The following is a 17,874-nucleotide window of genomic DNA, read 5'->3' as shown; positions in this document are numbered from 1 at the left end:
CACTTCCATCCAAGCGATGATTCGTTTCGTCTAGAACTGCATTGCGCTCCAACTGCGCACTACATTATAGAATAGTCCCCAAAAAGTAATGCACACTAGATAGGGGAACAGAGAGAGTATGATCCAAAGGGTGTCCGCATAAAAAATTCCCATGGATTGAAATCATTTAGTGCTTCTTTGGATTACATGAAATTTAAATGTAGGAATATGAAAGCATGAGATTGAGACGCCACGTACTGTGACTTCCTATTGGATTTCGAAACACAATTTTTTTATAAGAGATGGCTTTGGATAGTGTAGAGATATAGAGCGCAAATGCATCAGACTTCGCAAAGAAAAAGGAAAATGAGGTTCGAACTCATGTTGAGATTCCTATGGAATGGAGTGGATAGTAATATGATGAAGTCAACACTACAATCCAAAGGGCTTCTTAAAATTCACGCACGTACCCTAATTCGACGCTAGGATGTAGACGCAGATGTCCTCCAATAAATGGGGAGGCGTTCTAGGGACTACCCTTCTCTGAGGCGGCATAGAGCTTAGCGTAAGCCACTGGGTAAAGGCGAAGTAAGAAGCAAGGAGATGTACCCTCTTACCTTAAGGAGGTATCACAAACCGCCACTTGAGACAAGTCAAGTTCACTATTGCCAAGGTGCCTTCTAGCATGGCCACTCATAGGAATATCTCAGAACTTCACAATGGTAAATCTGGAGAAAATCAACACAAAATGATGGAAGAACCCCTAAGGACAGGGTCAAGCGAGTCGAAACTTACTGAGCCAGACCTAGACACGACCACCTAGTGTTGTCTGCTATGCGCAGGCACCACCATCACAATTGCATCCCTTAATCCTGCGAAACCGGTTCTACAAACCAAGGTGGGGACACGATCTCGTCAAGAACATAGAGGGAGTGGTGCGAAGGAGAAAGTGGTCTCCAAGACTTAGTTTCTTGGCTTGAGCTTGGTGCTTGGGTTGGAAAACCAACTTATGTGAGACAAACTCTTTTTCACTTGTGTGCTAACTGTTGTGCTCAGAGAAAAATAGATAATGCAAAAAAATCACGAAAATAGTGTTGGGGAACGTAGTAATTTCAAAAAAATTCCTACGCACACACAGGATCATGGTGATGCATAGCAACGAAAGGGGAGAGTGTGTCCACGTACCCTCGTAGACCGAAAGCGGAAGCGTTAGCACAACGCGGTTGATGTAGTCGTACGTCTTCACGATCCGACCGATCCAAGTACCGAACGTACGGCACCTCCGAGTTCAGCACACGTTCAGCTCGATGACGTCCCGTGAACTCCGATCCAGCAGAGCTTCACGGGAGAATTCCGTCAGCACGGCGGCGTGATGACGGTGATGATGTTGCTACCGACGCAGGGCTTCGCCTAAGCACCGCTACGATATGATCGAGGTGGAGAGGGGGCACCGCACACGACTAAGAGATCAAGAGATCAATTGTTGTGTCTAGAGGTGCCCCCTGCCCCCGTATATAAAGGACCAAGGGGAGGAGGCGGCCGGCCAGGAGGAGGGCGCGCCAGGGAGGAGTCCTACTCCCACCGGGAGTAGGACTCCCTCTTTTCCTAGTTGGAGTAGGAGGGGGAAAGGAAGGTAAGGAGAGAGGAGGAAGGAAAGGGGGGCGCCGCCCCCCTCCTTGTCCAACTCGGACTAGAGGGGGAGGGGGCGCGCGGCCTGCCCTAGCCGCCCCTCCTCTTCTCCACTAAGGCCCATCTTGGCCCATTAAACTCCCCGGGGGGTTCCGATAACCCCCCGGTACTCCGGTATATGTCCGAAACTCCCCAAAACCATTCCGGTGTCCGAACATAGTCGTCCAATATATCGATCTTTACGTATCGACCATTTCGAGACTCCTCGTCATGTCCGTGATCACATCTGAGACTCTGAACTACCTTCGGTACATCAAAACACAAAAACTCATAATACAATCGTCACCGAACTTTAAGCGTGCGGACCCTACGGGTTCGAGAACTATGTAGACATGACGAGACATGTCTCCGGTCAATAACCAATAGCGGAACCTGGATGTTCATATTGGCTACTACATATTCTACGAAGATCTTTATCGGTCAAACCGCATAACAACATACGTTGTTTCCTTTGTCATCGGTATGTTACTTGCCCGAGATTCGATCGTCGGTATCTCAATACCTAGTTCAATCTCGTTACCGGCAAGTCTCTTTACTCGTTCCGTAATACATCATCCCGCAACTAACTCATTAGTTACAATGCTTGCAAGGCTTATAGTGATCTGCATTACCGAGTGGGCCCAGAGATACCTCTCCGACAATCGGAGTGGCAAATCCTAATCTCAAAATATGCCAACCCAACAAGTACCTTTGGAGACACCAGTAGAGCACCTTTATAATCACCCAGTTACGTTGTGACGTTTGGTAGCACACAAAGTGTTCCTCCAGTAAACGGGAGTTGCATAATCTCATAGTCATAGGAACATGTATAAGTCATGAAGAAAGCAATAGCAACATACTAACGATCAAGTGCTAAGCTAATGGAATGGGTCAACTCAATCACATCATTCTCCTAATGATGCGATCCCGTTAATCAAATGACAACTCATGTCTATGGCTAGGAAACATAACCATCTTTGATCAACGAGCTAGTATAGTAGAGGCATACTAGTGACACTCTGTTTGTCTATGTATTCACACATGTATCACGTTTCCGGTTAATACAATTTTCTAGCATGAATAATAAACATTTATCATGATATAAGGAAATATATAATAACTTTATTATTGCCTCTAGGGCATATTTCCTTTAGTCTCCCACTTGCACTAGAGTCAATAATCTAGATTACACAGTAATGATTCTAACACCCATGGAGTCTTGGTGCTGATCATGTTTTGCTCGTGAGAGAGGCTTAGTCAACGGGTCTGCAACGTTCAGATCCGTATGTATCTTGCAAATCTCCATGTCTCCCACCTGGACTTGATCCCGGATGGTGTTGAAGCGTCTCTTGATGTGCTTGGTTCTCTAGTGAAATCTCAATTCCTTTGCCAAGGCAATTGCACCAGTATTGTCACAAAAGATTTTCATTGGACCCGATGCACTAGGTATGACACCTAGATCGGATATGAACTCCTTCATCCAGACTCCTTCATTTGCTGCTTCCGAAGCAGCAATGTACTCCGCTTCACACGTAGATCCCGCCACGACGCTTTGTTTAGAACTGCTCCAACTGACAGCTCCACCGTTCAATATAAACACGTATCCGGTTTGCGATTTAGAATCGTTCGGATCAGTGTCAAAGCTTGCATCAACGTAACCATTTACGATGAGCTCTTTGTCACCTCCATAAACGAGAAACATATCCTTAGTCCTTTTCAGGTATTTTAGGATGTTCTTGACCGCTGTCCAGTGATCCACTCCTGGATTACTTTGGTACCTCCCTGCTAAACTAATAGCAAGGCACACATCAGGTCTGGAACACAGCATTGCATACATGATAGAGCCTATGGCTGAAGCATAGGGAACATCTTTCATTTTCTCTCTATCTTCTGCAGTGGTCGGGCATTGAGTCTTACTCAATTTCACACCTTGTAACACAGGCAAGAACCCTTTCTTTGCTTGATCCATTTTGAACTTCTTCAAAATTTTGTCAAGATATGTGCTTTGTGAAAGTCCAATTAAGCGTCTTGATCTATCTCTATAGATCTTGATGCCCAATATGTAAGCAGCTTCACCGAGGTCCTTCATTGAAAAACTCTTATTCAAGTATCCTTTTTATGCTCTCCAGAAATTCTATATCATTTCCAATCAACAATATGTCGTCCACATATAAGTTTAGAAATGCTACAGAGCTCCCACTCACTTTCTTGTAAATACAGACTTCTCCAAAAGTTTGTATAAAACCATATGCTTTGATCACACTATCAAAGCGTTTATTCCAACTCCGAGAGGCTTGCACCAGTCCATAAATGGATCGCTGGAGCTTGCACACTTTGTTAGCGCCCTTTGGATCGATAAAACCTTCAGGTTGCATCATATACAACTCTTCTTCCAGAAATCCATTCAGGAATGCAGACTTTACATCCATTTGCCAAATTTCATAATCATAAAATGCGGCAATTGCTAACATGATTCGAACGGACTTAAGCATCGCTACGGGTGAGAAGGTCTGATTGTAGTCAACTCCTTGAACTTGTCGAAAACCTTTCGCAACAAGTCGAGCTTTGTAGACAGTAACATTACCGTCAGCGACTGTCTTCTTCTTGAAAATCCATTTATTTTCGATGGCTTGCCGATCATCGGGCAAGTCAACCAAAGTCCATAGTTTGTTCTCATACATGGATCCCATCTCAGATTTCATGGCCTCAAGCCATTTTGCGGAACTGGGCTCATCATCGCTTCCTCATGGTTCGTAGGTTCGTCATGGTCTAGTAACATGACCTCCAGAACAGGATTACCGTACCACTCTGGTGCGGATCTTACTCTGGTTGACCTACGAGGTTCGGTAGTAACTTGATCTGAAGCTTCATGATCATCATCATTAGCTTCCTCACTAATTGGTGTAGGTGTCACAGGAACTGGTTTCTGTGATGAACTACTTTCCAATAAGGGAGCAGGTATAGTTACCTCATCAAGTTCTACTTTCCTCCCACTCACTTCTTTCGAGAGAAACTCCTTCTCTAGAAAGGATCCAAATTTAGCAACAAAAGTCTTGCCTTCAGATCTTTGATAGAAGGTGTACCCAACAGTTTCCTTTGGGTATCCTATGAAGACACATTTCTTCGATTTGAATTCGAGCTTATCAGGTTGAAGCTTTTTCACATAAGCATTGCAGCCCCAAACATTAAGAAACGACAACTTTGGTTTCTTGCCAAACCATAGTTCATAAGGCGTCGTCTAAACGGATTTAGATGGTGCCCTATTTAACATGAATGTAGCCGTCTCTAAAGCATAACCCCAAAATGATAGCGGTAAATCAGTAAGAGACATCATAGATCGCACCATATCTAGTAAAGTACGATTACGACTTCCGGACACACCATTATGCTGGGGTGTTCCGGGTGGCGTGAGTTGTGAAACTATTCTGCATTGTTTTAAATGAAGACCAAACTCGTAACTCAAATATTCTCCTCCACGATCAGATCGTAGAAACTTTATTTTCCTGTTACGATGATTTTCTACTTCACTATGAAATTCTTTGAACTTTTCAAATGTTTCAGACTTATGTTTCATTAAGTAGATATACCCATATCTGCTCAAATCATCTGTGAAGGTGAGAAAATAACGATACCCTCCGCGAGCCTCAACATTCATTGGACCACATACATCAGTATGTATGATTTCCAACAAATCTGTTGCTCGCTCCATAGTTCTGGAGAACGGCGTTTTAGTCATCTTGCCCATGAGGCATGGTTCGCAAGTACCAAGTGATTCATAATCAAGTGATTCCAAAAGTCCATCGGAATGGAGTTTCTTCATGCGCTTTACACCAATATGACCTAAATGGCAGTGCCACAAATAAGTTGCACTATCATTATTAACTCTGCATCTTTTGGCTTCAATATTATGAATATGTGTATCACTACTATCGAGATTTAATATAAATAGACCACCCTTCAAGGGTGCATGACCATAAAAGATATTACTCATATAAATAGAACAACCATTATTCTCAGATTTAAATGAATAACGGTCTCGCATCAAACAAGATCCAGATATAATGTTCATGCTCAACGCTGGCACCAAATAACAATTATTTAGGTCTAAAACTAATCCCGAAGGTAGATGTAGAGGTAGCGTGCCGACCGCGATCACATCGACTTTGGAACCATTTCCCACGCGCATCGTCACCTCGTCCCTAGCCAATCTTCGCTTAATCCGTAGCCCCTGTTTCGAGTTGCAAATATTAGCAACAGAACCAGTATCAAATACCCAGGTGCTACTGCGAGCATTAGTAAGGTACACATCAATAACATGTATATCACATATACCTTTGTTCACCTTGCCATCCTTCTTATCCGCCAAATACTTGGGGCAGTTCCGCTTCCAGTGACCAGTCTGCTTGCAGTAGAAGCACTCAGTCTCAGGCTTAGGTCATGACTTGGGTTTCTTCTCTTGAGCAGCAACTTGTTTGCTCTTCTTTTTGAAGTTCCCATTCTTCTTCCCTTTGCCCTTTTTCTTGAAACTGGTGGTCTTGTTGACCATCAACACTTGATGCTCTTTCTTGATTTCTACCTCCACAGCCTTTATCATTGCGAAGAGCTCGGGAATTGTCTTATCCATCCCTTGCATATTATAGTTCATCACGAAGCTCTTGTAGCTTGGTGGCAGTGATTGAAGAATTCTGTCAATGACACTATCATCCGGAAGATTATCTCCCAGTTGAATCAAGTGATTGTTATACCCAGACATTCTGAGTATATGTTCACAGACAGAACTATTCTCCTCCATCTTGCAGCTGCAGAACTTATTGGAGACTTCATATCTCTCAATCCGGGCATTTGCTTGAAATATTAACTTCAACTCCTGGAACATCTCATATGCTCCATGACATTCAAAACGTCGTTGAAGTCCCGGTTCTAAGCCGTAAAGCATGGCACACTGAACTATTGAGTAGTCATCAGCTTTGCTCCGCCAGACGTTCATAACATCTGGTGTTGCTCCTGCAGCAGGTTTGGCACCTAGCGGTGCTTCCAGGACGTAATTCTTCTGTGCAGCAATGAGGATAATCCTCAAGTTACGGACCCAATCCGTGTAATTGCTACCATCATCTTTCAACTCTGCTTTCTCAAGGAACGCATTAAAATTCAACGGAACAACAACACGGGCCGTCTATCTACAACAATATAGACATGCAAAATACTATCAGGTACTAAGTTCATGATAAATTAACATTTAATCAAATTATTAAAGAACTCCCACTTAGATAGACATCCCTCTAATCCTCTAAGTGATCACGTGATCCATATCAACTAAACCATGTCCGATCATCACGTGAGATGGAGTAGCTTCAATGGTGAACATCACTATGTTGATCATATCTACTATATGATTCACGCTCGACCTTTCGGTCTTAGTGTTCCGAGGCCATATCTGCATATGCTAGGCTCGGCAAATTTAACCTGAGTATTCTGCGTGTGCAAAAACTGGCTTGCACCCGTTGTAGATGGACGTAGAGCTTATCACACCCGATCATCACGTGGTGTCTCAGCACGAAGAACTTTCGCAACGGTGCATACTCAGGGAGAACGCTTATACCTTGAAATTTAGTGAGAGATCATCTTATAATGCTACCGTCGATCTAAGCAAAATAAGATGCATAAAAGATAAACATCACATGCAATCAATATAAGTGATATGATATGGCCATCATCATCTTGTGCTTGTGATCTCCATCTCCGAAGCACCGTCATGATCACCATCGTCACCAGCGCGACACCTTGATCTCCATCGTAGCATCGTTGTCGTCTCGCCAACTATTGCTTCTACGACTATCGCTACCGCTTAGTGATAAAGTAAAGCAATCATAGGGCGATTGCATTGCATACAATAAAGCGACAACCATATGGCTCCTGCCAGTTGCCGATAACTTGGTTACAAAACATGATCATCTCATACAATAAAATATAGCATCATGCCTTGACCATATCACATCAAAACATGCCCTGCAAAAAACAAGTTAGACGTCCTCTACTTTGTTGTTGCAAGTTTTACGTGGCTGCTATGGGCTGAGCAAGAACCGTTCTTACCTACGCATCAAAACCACAATGATAGTTCGTCAAGTTAGTGCTGTTTTAACCTTCTCAAGGATCGGGCGTAGCCACACTCGGTTCAACTAAAGTTGGAGAAACTGACACCCGCCAACCACCTATGTGCAAAGCACGTCGGTAGAACTAGTCTCGCTTAAGCGTACGCGTAATGTCGGCCCGGGCCGCTTCATCCAACAATACTGCCGAACCAGAGTATGACATGCTGGTAAGCAGTATGACTTGTATCGCCCACAACTCACTTGTGTTCTACTCGTGCATATAATATCTATGCATAAAACCTGGCTCGGATGCCACTGTTGGGGAACGTAGTAATTTCAAAAAAATTCCTACGCACACACAGGATCATGGTGATGCATAGCAATGAAAGGGGAGAGTGTGTCCACGTACCCTCGTAGACCGAAAGAGGAAGCGTTAGCACAACGCGGTTGATGTAGTCGTACGTCTTCACGATCCGACCGATCCAAGTACCGAACATACGGCACCTCCGAGTTCAGCACACTTTCAGCTCGATGATGTCCCGCGAACTCCGATCCAGCAGAGCTTCACGGGAGAGTTCCGTCAGCACGACGGCGTGATGACGATGATGATGTTGCTACCGACGCAGGGATTCGCCTAAGCACCGCTACGATATGATCGAGGTGGAATATGGTGGAGGGGGCACTGCACACGGCTAAGAGATCAAGAGATCAATTGTTGTGTCTAGAGGTGCCCCCTGCCCCCGTATATAAAGGACCAAGGGGAGGAGGCGGCCGGCCAGGAGGAGGGCGCGCCAGGGAGGAGTCCTACTCCCACCGGGAGTAGGACTCCCTCTTTTCCTAGTTGGAGTAGGAGGGGGAAAGGAAGGGAAGGAGAGAGGATGAAGGAAAGGGGGGCGCCGCCCCCCTCCTTGTCCAATTCGGACTAGAGGGGGAGGGGCGCGCGACCTGCGCTAGCCGCCCCTCCTCTTCTCCACTAAGGCCCATCTTGGCCCATTAAACTCCCCGGGGGGTTCCGGTAACCCCCCGGTACTCCGGTATATGTCTGAAACTCCCCGAAACCATCCCGGTGTCCGAACATAGTCGTCCAATATATCGATCTTTATGTCTTGACCATTTCGAGACTCCTTGTCATGTCCGTGATCACATCTGGGACTCCGAACTACGTTTGGTACATCAAAACACAAAAACTCATAATACAATCGTCATCGAACTTTAAGCGTGCGGACCCTATGGGTTCGAGAACTATGTAGACATGACCGAGACATGTCTCCGGTCAATAACCAATAGAGGAACCTGGATGTTCATATTGGCTCCTACATATTCTACGAAGATCTTTATTGGTCAAACCGCATAACAACATATGTTGTTCCCTTTGTCATCGGTATGTTACTTGCTCGAGATTCGATCGTCGGTATCTCAATACCTAGTTCAATCTCGTTACCGGCAAGTCTCTTTACTCGTTCCGTAATACATCATCCCGCAACTAACTCATTAGTTAGAATGCTTGCAAGGCTTATAGTGATGTGCATTACCGAGTGGGCCTAGAGATACCTCTCCGACAATCGGAGTGACAAATCCTAATCTCGAAATACGCCAACCCAACAAGTATCTTCGGAGACACCTATAGAGCACCTTTATAATCACCCAGTTACGTTTGTGACGTTTGGTAGCACACAAAGTGTTCCTTCGGTAAACGGGAGTTGCATAATCTCATAGTCATAGGAACATGTATAAGTCATGAAGAAAGCAATATCAACATAATAAATGATCAAGTGCTAAGCTAACGGAATGGGTCAAGTCAATCACATCATTCTCCTAATGTTGCGATCCCGTTAAGCAAATGACAACTCATGTCTATGGCTAGGAAACATAACCATCTTTGATCAACGAGCTAGTCTAGTAGAGGCATACTAGTGACACGCTGTTTGTCTATGTATTCACACATGTATCACGTTTCCGGTTAATACAATTTTCTAGCATGAATAATAAACATTTATCATGATATAAGAAATATATAATAACTTTATCATTGTCTCTAGGGCATATTTCCTTCAAATAGTTGTTTTTCTCTAAATGTTTTCAAGTAGGTAATTTAGAAGACCATTATCGGACCACAAACAGGAGGTAACTAACATTGACGCAAAGTTCATCACGTTTTCGGAAAGAAGTTATTCGAGCTAAAACGGCAAAAAGTGGTCTTCACCCATGCTAAAATCTTTAAATCGGGGATGTTCTTACCACCCACACTCTCTTTCAACAACTGCATTTTATTTTACCTTTTCATGATTTTCCCAAGCTTAGGCCCTGTAGAAGTCCTAAGATTGGAAGATTATCTTTCATAGTATTAGCGAGGCTTGTGTAGCACTTAATGGTGATCATACCCGGCAATCAAACTATCAACCCTATGAGGAGGGAGCGTGAAAAGTACACTTATTACAAGGTAAAATCAGTGACCGTTTGATTTTTTTATCACTACATTTAGTATATGCTTAAAGTTTTTGGAAGTACAAACACAAAGAAAAAAATGATGGCTGATGACTTTTGTAGCACATATGTTATTCCAAAAAGATATAAACATGCAAGTTTCTATAAGAATATGACATGAGCATTATAGAAGTTGTAGATATGTTTAGGACAAATCTATCTACATCACCAAATTCAGTCGGTATCATGCCTCCAGATAGGTGTGGGAACTCACCGCCATGGGTAACCATACAATGGAGCTCGAAACAGGAGTTCTCTATGGCGTCAGTGTGTGCGTCATGCTTTTAAGGGATCGGACGGCCAGGGAGGGGGGAGTTTTCTTTCCATGGGTCGCCTGACAGATGCCTAACGCTGCTCAAAGTTAAAAGGCAATTGTAGAATTTGGATTGATCTTTTCAATCGCACCTAATTATGATGAAACCGAGAGGTCACTGCTACCTTTTGTTCCGGTCTTGACTGGAATAGAGCTATCAGTTAGATTACTCGTGTGGATACGCACAGGAAGCAATTGTAGCTACAAGGCAAAAAAGAAGAAGAAGAAGAAGGAAGCAAGTGTAGTCGTCAGAATCCAGAGCCAAGGGGCGCGGGTCCCAACGGGCGGGTACCGTTCCAATCGAATCGAAAGGCCGGTCGCTTTCTCTCCTTTGACCCAGTTTCCAAGTTCGGTTTTGTCTGAATCTTTGTGAAAGAAGAAGCGGTTCCCCAGCAGCTACATCCACGCGCACGACGATCACTCTTCACTTTTCCGCTCGGAGCTCCAAGCGTTGCCATTTTCTTTTTGCATGTTAAAGATATATTTGGGTTACTTATATTTGGTACTCCCTTTGTAAACAAATGTAAGAGTGATCGGAGGGAGTAATCTAAACACTCTTATATTAGTTTACGGAGGGAGTAGTTTATTAGAATTTATAATCCGTCTCCTGCCTTGTCTTCAGGAGAGTTTTTTGCCTTTCAAGTCCAAACTTATCGATTGGCGTCACAACCGTCGTCGAGTCTTCTTCTCTGCTGGCTCTCCGACTTCTCCGATATTACGTACAACTCGTGCATGTCCCCGTCTCCACATGTCCAATGCTGGCAATACCGATACGTGCCTTCATCCACAACGCGTCCCCGGGCCTGGCAAGCCTGGTCGACGCTTCGTCAACTTTTTCTTCGTCCGTCTATGCATGTGCGGTGCTCGCAACACCGATGCGTGCCTTCGTCTACGATTTGTGCCCGGTTCGGCACACCCGATGCAACGCCTCGTCAACACCATCCTCCTTCCGGCGCACCACTACCTCGATGCCACTGCGTCCATGACTAACTCAGCGCCTCCTTGCACCCGCGGCTCCACGGCGTTTTCCTCGACACCGGCTACCCCGACTCGACATCGACCACGACATTCTTCGCACAGCTACCTTGACTACGGCTACACCACCCTACACTCTCGGCTACCTCGACATCGGCACAAAGGGCTATCATCCGCTTGAGCAACTCATCGGCTTCCTCTACAGTCAACGCGTCTGCAACGCGACACCGTCCACGACACTCCCGGTACGACTAGGGGAGGATGTCAGCCCATCGGCTGCTATTCTCTCCGGTCTGACCGTCCACGACGCTCTTGTTGTCTGCGACGCTACCGCTACGATTGCGGAGGATGTTAGAGATATATTTGAGTTACTTGTATTTGGTAGTTTAGGATTTGTAATCCGTCTCTTACCTTATCTTCAGTAGAGGTTTCCTAACCTTTAAGTCTTGTATTCAATATATACTTGCCCTCAGACTCAATAACACAATCCATCATATTCCACAACAATCCCTCTCTATCCCTTCTAACACTACATATATAGACCGGGATTGGGATCCTGCTACTGAGACGCTCGATCACTATTCGCCCTATCCAAGGAGTAGTACATGCCAACATGTTCGACTCGGGGGTTCTCGTGCCGTTCAAACTTCACTATGAGGAGACGAAGGAGCTTTCCCCCGGCGACATCGTCCACTCCGAGGTCGCCTACGCCGGGGGACACCGCTGGAGGATTCGATGCTACCCGCAGGGAAAGAAGAAGGCCGACAAGCAGGGCGAGTACATCTCGATCTTTCTCGAACTCATGAGCAAGTGCAAAGGCGTCAAGGCCATCTTCGAGGCTTTCGTGGTGGACAAGGACGCCGAGCCGTTTTCTTCCCATGCAGAGCGGTGCGTGCAGGTTTACCCGCCGGAGGGATTCGATTCCTGGGGGTGGCCACAGTTCGCGAAGCGAAGCGATCTCGAGTCTCAATACGTGGTGAACGGGTGGGTCACGATTGTATGGGGAGTTGTAGTCGTGCGCGATGACTCCATAGCCGTGCCGTCCTCTGACATAGAGAACCATCTTGGCCGCCTCCTCGACTGCGGCGACGGTTCTGATGTCTCCTTCGTCGTCGACGGCGAGACGTTTCCGGCGCACCGGGCCGTGCTCGCTGCCCGCTCGCCGGTCTTCAAGGCGGAGCTCTTCGGCTCTATGGCGGAGTCCACGATGTCGCGCGTCACATTGGAAGACATCGACCTCGCAACATTTAAAGTTTTTCTTCGGTTCATCTACACCGACGCCCTGCCCGGAGATGACGAGCTGGAAGACTCGCTACTGAGATGTATGAGCGTCTGCTTGCCGTGGCCGACAGGTACGCCATGGATAGGTTAAAGCTCATTTGCGCCAAAAAGCTGTGGGATGGTGTGACTGCGGACAACGTTGCTGCAACTTTATCTTGTGCAGAAACGTTCATCTGCTCGGAGCTGAAAAACAAGTGCATTGCTTTCTTTGCTGAGGAGAAAAACTTCAGGGAGGCCGTGCTAACAGATGGTTTCGTGGGGCTGGTTCAGAAGTTCCCATCTATTATTTCCGAGCCAAGGGAGAAGCAGTCTAAGAACTAGAAACATATCATGTCCAGTCGTCCATGTATTTCAAATTTACGGTTCGGGTGTTCATGTCTGGTTTATAATTATGTGGTTGAAAAACCCCGTGTTCATCAAGTGGCGTGAAGGATCGCGCTGAATCAGTATCCTATTACTTTGATGTCAATTTATGCCAATGTATTTGAATTTTTTGATTCAAGTGTTCATGTCTATGTCAAATTACTAAGTACACATGTTGCATTATTGCCGGAATAACCAGTATGCCCCTTCCCCGGCCACCACTGCTTGGTATCCACACGTGATTGTTTTGACAAAACGCGACACGCTCACCGTAGAATTGTCTGTGCCGATTGTATTTGTATCCATAGCTAGAGCGTAGATGACAATTTCATCTATGCGCAGATTCACTTTAGTTTAGTTAAATGTGCGTGACTATTTTTTTTCTTTCAAATTGCTAAAAATCTAACATCGGACTTTTAAGCATGGTAAATCAAGCATTTCTCGATAGCAAATTAAGTGCTGCAAGCATTACAATTCTCTGCAGCAAGCATGGCAAATCCTGACAAAGAAGACTGAACATGTCAGGATTTGCATGCTTGTTGAAAGGAATTGCCAAGCTCGTGACGTGTAGTTTGTCATAAAAAAGCATGATTTGCCATGTTTAAGAATTGGACCCTCTTATCTGGCACCCGTTCATTGGGAGGGGTTGCATTTACGAATGTTTTGATGCCAGTTTTAGTTAGCCGTGGGGTGAATAGTTAGCCGTGGGGTGACAGTCTCTTCAAAACAACATGATATTTTTGGAGCGAAGGCTCAAAACTTTCATCCTCTCAGAAAATGTCATATTGTTACAAAGAAACTGTCACCTTGTTACGACCAAAACGACCAGGGTAAACGTTTAAAATGCCATGCTCTCCTAGTGAACGGTCGTCAGTTAGCTTTTCTGTAAAATTTGACATCAAATTTATAGTGTGGCCTTTTTTTAGTTGGATGTACGTGTCTATATAATTGAACTTCGATCCATGTTCTGTTTGCACCGAGTGTATATATGCTGGCTGAGACAATTTAATAGAAATGCTAATTAGCAAACGTCCGCTAGGAGGGATGACAAATTGAATGTTTGATGACAATTTTATTGTGGTAAAGATGACAATTTTAGTTTACAAGCACGATAAATTATTATTTTTGAACACTGTACACATGCAAAGCGCTCATATATATGTGTATACATTCATCCATATGAACGCACACATGCATACGCTACCGATGAGCACATTCGAGAGACTGAGCCGGCATATCATCTTAAGATTTACGAAGTCACCATAGGCGCCTCGTTGTTGACGGAAACGTCTTCTCCCACTGAAAGTGTATCATCGAAAATCCTAAAATAAATCCAAGGATAGTGCAAGCACTAGGACTTGAACCCTGATGAGTTAAAAATACCACTGTCCATCCAACCACAAATTGGTTCGTCAAGCACGACAAATTACGAGAAAAAAATAAACTGAATTGGATTTATCATGTTCGGTCATCCTCGACAAACATAATTTGTAATGCAAATCATTTGTATTTGCCATACTTCTGAACCAACGTTCGTTGGAAAGAAGAGGTCAACATGCTATTTTTTAAGGGACATGTAAACGGCTGTGAATTTTCTATTTTTTTCGTAGACCCGTTCGTTCAAAACATTTATCTCTTAGACCGTGTATCCAAATCTCGAATCGTTTTCGCCATTGGATTCCTCGCACTGAGATCTTTAAAACTAGATCCCATATTGATAGATTTTTATGAACTTTTTTGCACACAAAAACAGGCAAAAGAAATACTGAACGAAAAAACCACATCAATAGCACTTTTTTTTCCTTTCCAAATGTAGTTCACGAGAGGCACGGAAAAAATCCATGCTCTCGCGGAAGCAAACCCGTGCCTCTTGCGGAAGAAAAATAAATAAAACGTGTTTCTTTACCATTTTCTGAGAGGCACGGCCGTGCCTCTCATGAAAGCAAATCAGTGACTCTTGCAAAAGGAAAAGAAAAGAGAAAACATGTTTTTTTCGTTTACCGGTCGTGCCTCTCGCGGAAGCAAAACCATGCTTCTCGCGAAAGTAGAAAGAAAACGCGTTTATTTTTTCCGTTTCCGAGAGGCATGGCCGTGCCTCTCGCGGAAGCAAAAGAAAATAAAGGAAACACGTTTCATCGTGCGTGTGTCCACTAAAGCATGAATGAGCGGCGCAATGTCCTTAATCACAAAGCCATGAATCCATCTATCTCTGCAAAACAAGACCTTGTTGCCCTTCCCCACCGAGATGTGCACCATGCTATCAAACACCTCCCGGGCCTCTCTGTCAACCGCCATGGGTAATCCTTGCCATGGCCTGTCAGGATCCGTCCTTTGTAGCCACTCCCACTGGACTCTCAGGGCCAGCCCTTGTAACTGAAGATTGCGAACACCCTAACCGCCAAGCCAAGTAGGTTTGCAAACCGAGTTCCAAGCAACAAGGCATTGACCTCCGTTCACTTTGTCTTTGCCAGCCCAAAAGAATGAGCGCATCCATTGGTCGATCTCTTCAAAAACCCAGACTGGAGCCTCCGTGATCATAAAATGATGTATAGGTTTGGCCGCGATCACGGACTTAACTAGCACCAACTGACCTGGGCGGTGAATCAGCCCCCTTTGCTAAGCCGGGGCGAAACTCTTGGCTTGATCTAACATGGGCTGCCAATCGACCCTCGAAAGCTGCTTAATAGCCAATTGAAGTCCAAGGTATTTACACGGGAAGTTGCCCAAACGACAATGCTGGATGGACTGCACCCGATCTCTATCGTTGTTGTCCCCATGGATCATGATGGACATCGACTTTTGGTAGTTGATCCTTAGACCTGAAGCCTCACCAAACACCTGTAGCACCGTCGTAACAAACGTGAGGTCCAGCTCCTGGGGCTTTATGAACATGACCACGTCGTCACCATAGATTGACATCGACTGATGAGCGGCAATGCCCGTGAACTTTCCAATGACACCTAGGTTAGCAGCCTTGATCATGATACGCGACAACACATCCATGGCGATGACAAATAACAGGGGTGAGACCGGATCCCCCTGCCTGAGGCCCTTGGCGTGGGTGAAGCTTCTGCCAGGAACCCCGTTTACGATCACCTTGGTGGTGGCGGTCCGCAGGAGAATAGCGATCCACCCACACCACTTCTGGCCGAAACCTTTGCACCTCATAACATCCATCAGGAACGACCAGTTGAGAGAATCAAATGCCCTAGTAATATCAAGCTTCAGGAAAACGCTGGCCTCCTTACGAGCATGCAACTTCCTGGCCACTTGCCGTACAAGGAGGAAGTTGTCGCGTAAATGTCTCCCACAGATGAAAGCTGACTGGTTGGCCGTGACGATTTCTTTCATTCTTCTGCGAGCTCTGTTCGCGAGCAATTTGGCGAAAATCTTGACCACACTGTGCGGGAGGCTAATGGGCCGGAAGTCTCTAACCTCCTCTGCATCCGGCTTCTTCGGAATAAGGACAATATGGGCCCGGTTGAGCTTGCCGAAACCTCACCCATCGCCGACATAAAGCTTATGGAACACAGCCATGATCTCGTGTTTGATGATCGGCCACACCTTCTGATAGAAAGCAGCAATAAACCCGTCTGGCCCCGGCGCCCGCTCCGGGTGCATCTCTTTAATCGTGCTCCATACTTCCTCTTCAGTGAAGATGGCATCCAGTTCCGAGAGGTCGAGCTCGACCATATCAAGAAAACCAAGATCGATGTCGGCGTCTCGAGCAAGAGCATGACCCAACAACTGATCATACGCATCTGTGAAAATCTCCTCCTTTCTCTCTTGCTGCGAGACCAACTCGCCATTGTGCCTGATGTGGAGGATGAAGTTTTTGGTTCTCCTGCCGTTTGCCACTGCTTGGAAGAGCTTGGTATTAGCATCCCCCTTGCGGATCCATCTCAAGCATGAACGCTGCCTTTCTATGGTGCGCTGAAGAGAGGCCAGCCCCAAAAGCGCATGCTTAAGAGTTCTCCTCAGCCACCTCTCCCTCCAATCCAGATGACGAGCCTCCATCGCTCTGTCCAGTCTAAGTATGACGTAATTGGCGATCACCATCGGAATTGATGTTGCCAGCCTTCCGTTGGCCCAAGCTTGAAGGGCAGAAGCAGTATTCCTAAGCAACGCATTAAGCCTCTTGAAAGGGTCAACGACACCGTCCTCGCATACCCAAGCATCTTTCACTGCTTGCTCGAAACCCCCCACCCAAGTCCAAAAGATCTCGATCCGGAACCTGCGCTTCGGGCAGAACGGGGCAGAGGTGGACAAGTGAAGCGGCGCGTGATACGAGATGTTAGAGGAGAGGGCTTGGAGTAACACGTCCGGAAAGTTGAGCTCCCAATCCACCGAAACAAGAACCCGGTCAATCTTAGTCATCACCAACTGTTCTCTTTCATTAGACCAAGTGAAACGCCTACCATGCATGTATAACTCCTTGAGCTCATTGTTGTCCACAAACATCTTAAACTTTCTCATCATGCCCCTGTTGAGGTTAGAATTGCTCTTCTCGTTCGCGCGAATGATCATATTAAAGTCTCCTAGCACCATCCATGGCCCCGGGGACACATCCCTTCTATGTTGTAGCTCCACGAGAAACTGAGTCTTGAGCTAATCCCCTTGGGGGGCGTACACCGCCGACAACCACCATTCCGAGCCATCCTTGCTATGAACCAAACTGGAGAGAAAATTAGTGTCGCGAGTGATGTTGTTTATCGCTAAGTA

At 45.6% G+C, this 17,874-nt stretch overlaps 1 protein-coding gene across 1 annotated transcript; it reads left to right on the top strand.

Moving 5' to 3' along the window:
* The first annotated feature begins 12,026 nt into the window (after nt 1-12,026).
* LOC123163643 (BTB/POZ and MATH domain-containing protein 1-like) lies at nt 12,027-13,110 on the top strand. The gene is made up of 2 exons (XM_044581000.1): nt 12,027-12,860; nt 12,953-13,110. Exons 1-2 carry the CDS (start codon nt 12,122-12,124, stop codon nt 13,108-13,110), a joined length of 897 nt encoding a protein of 298 aa, XP_044436935.1. The 5' UTR covers nt 12,027-12,121.
* Nucleotides 13,111-17,874: the final 4,764 nt, after the last annotated feature.

The sequence above is a fragment of the Triticum aestivum genome, chromosome 7D, assembly GCF_018294505.1.
Source record: "Triticum aestivum cultivar Chinese Spring chromosome 7D, IWGSC CS RefSeq v2.1, whole genome shotgun sequence".
NCBI lineage: Eukaryota > Viridiplantae > Streptophyta > Magnoliopsida > Poales > Poaceae > Triticum > Triticum aestivum.
This window is presented reverse-complemented; position numbering and strand designations above follow the sequence as displayed.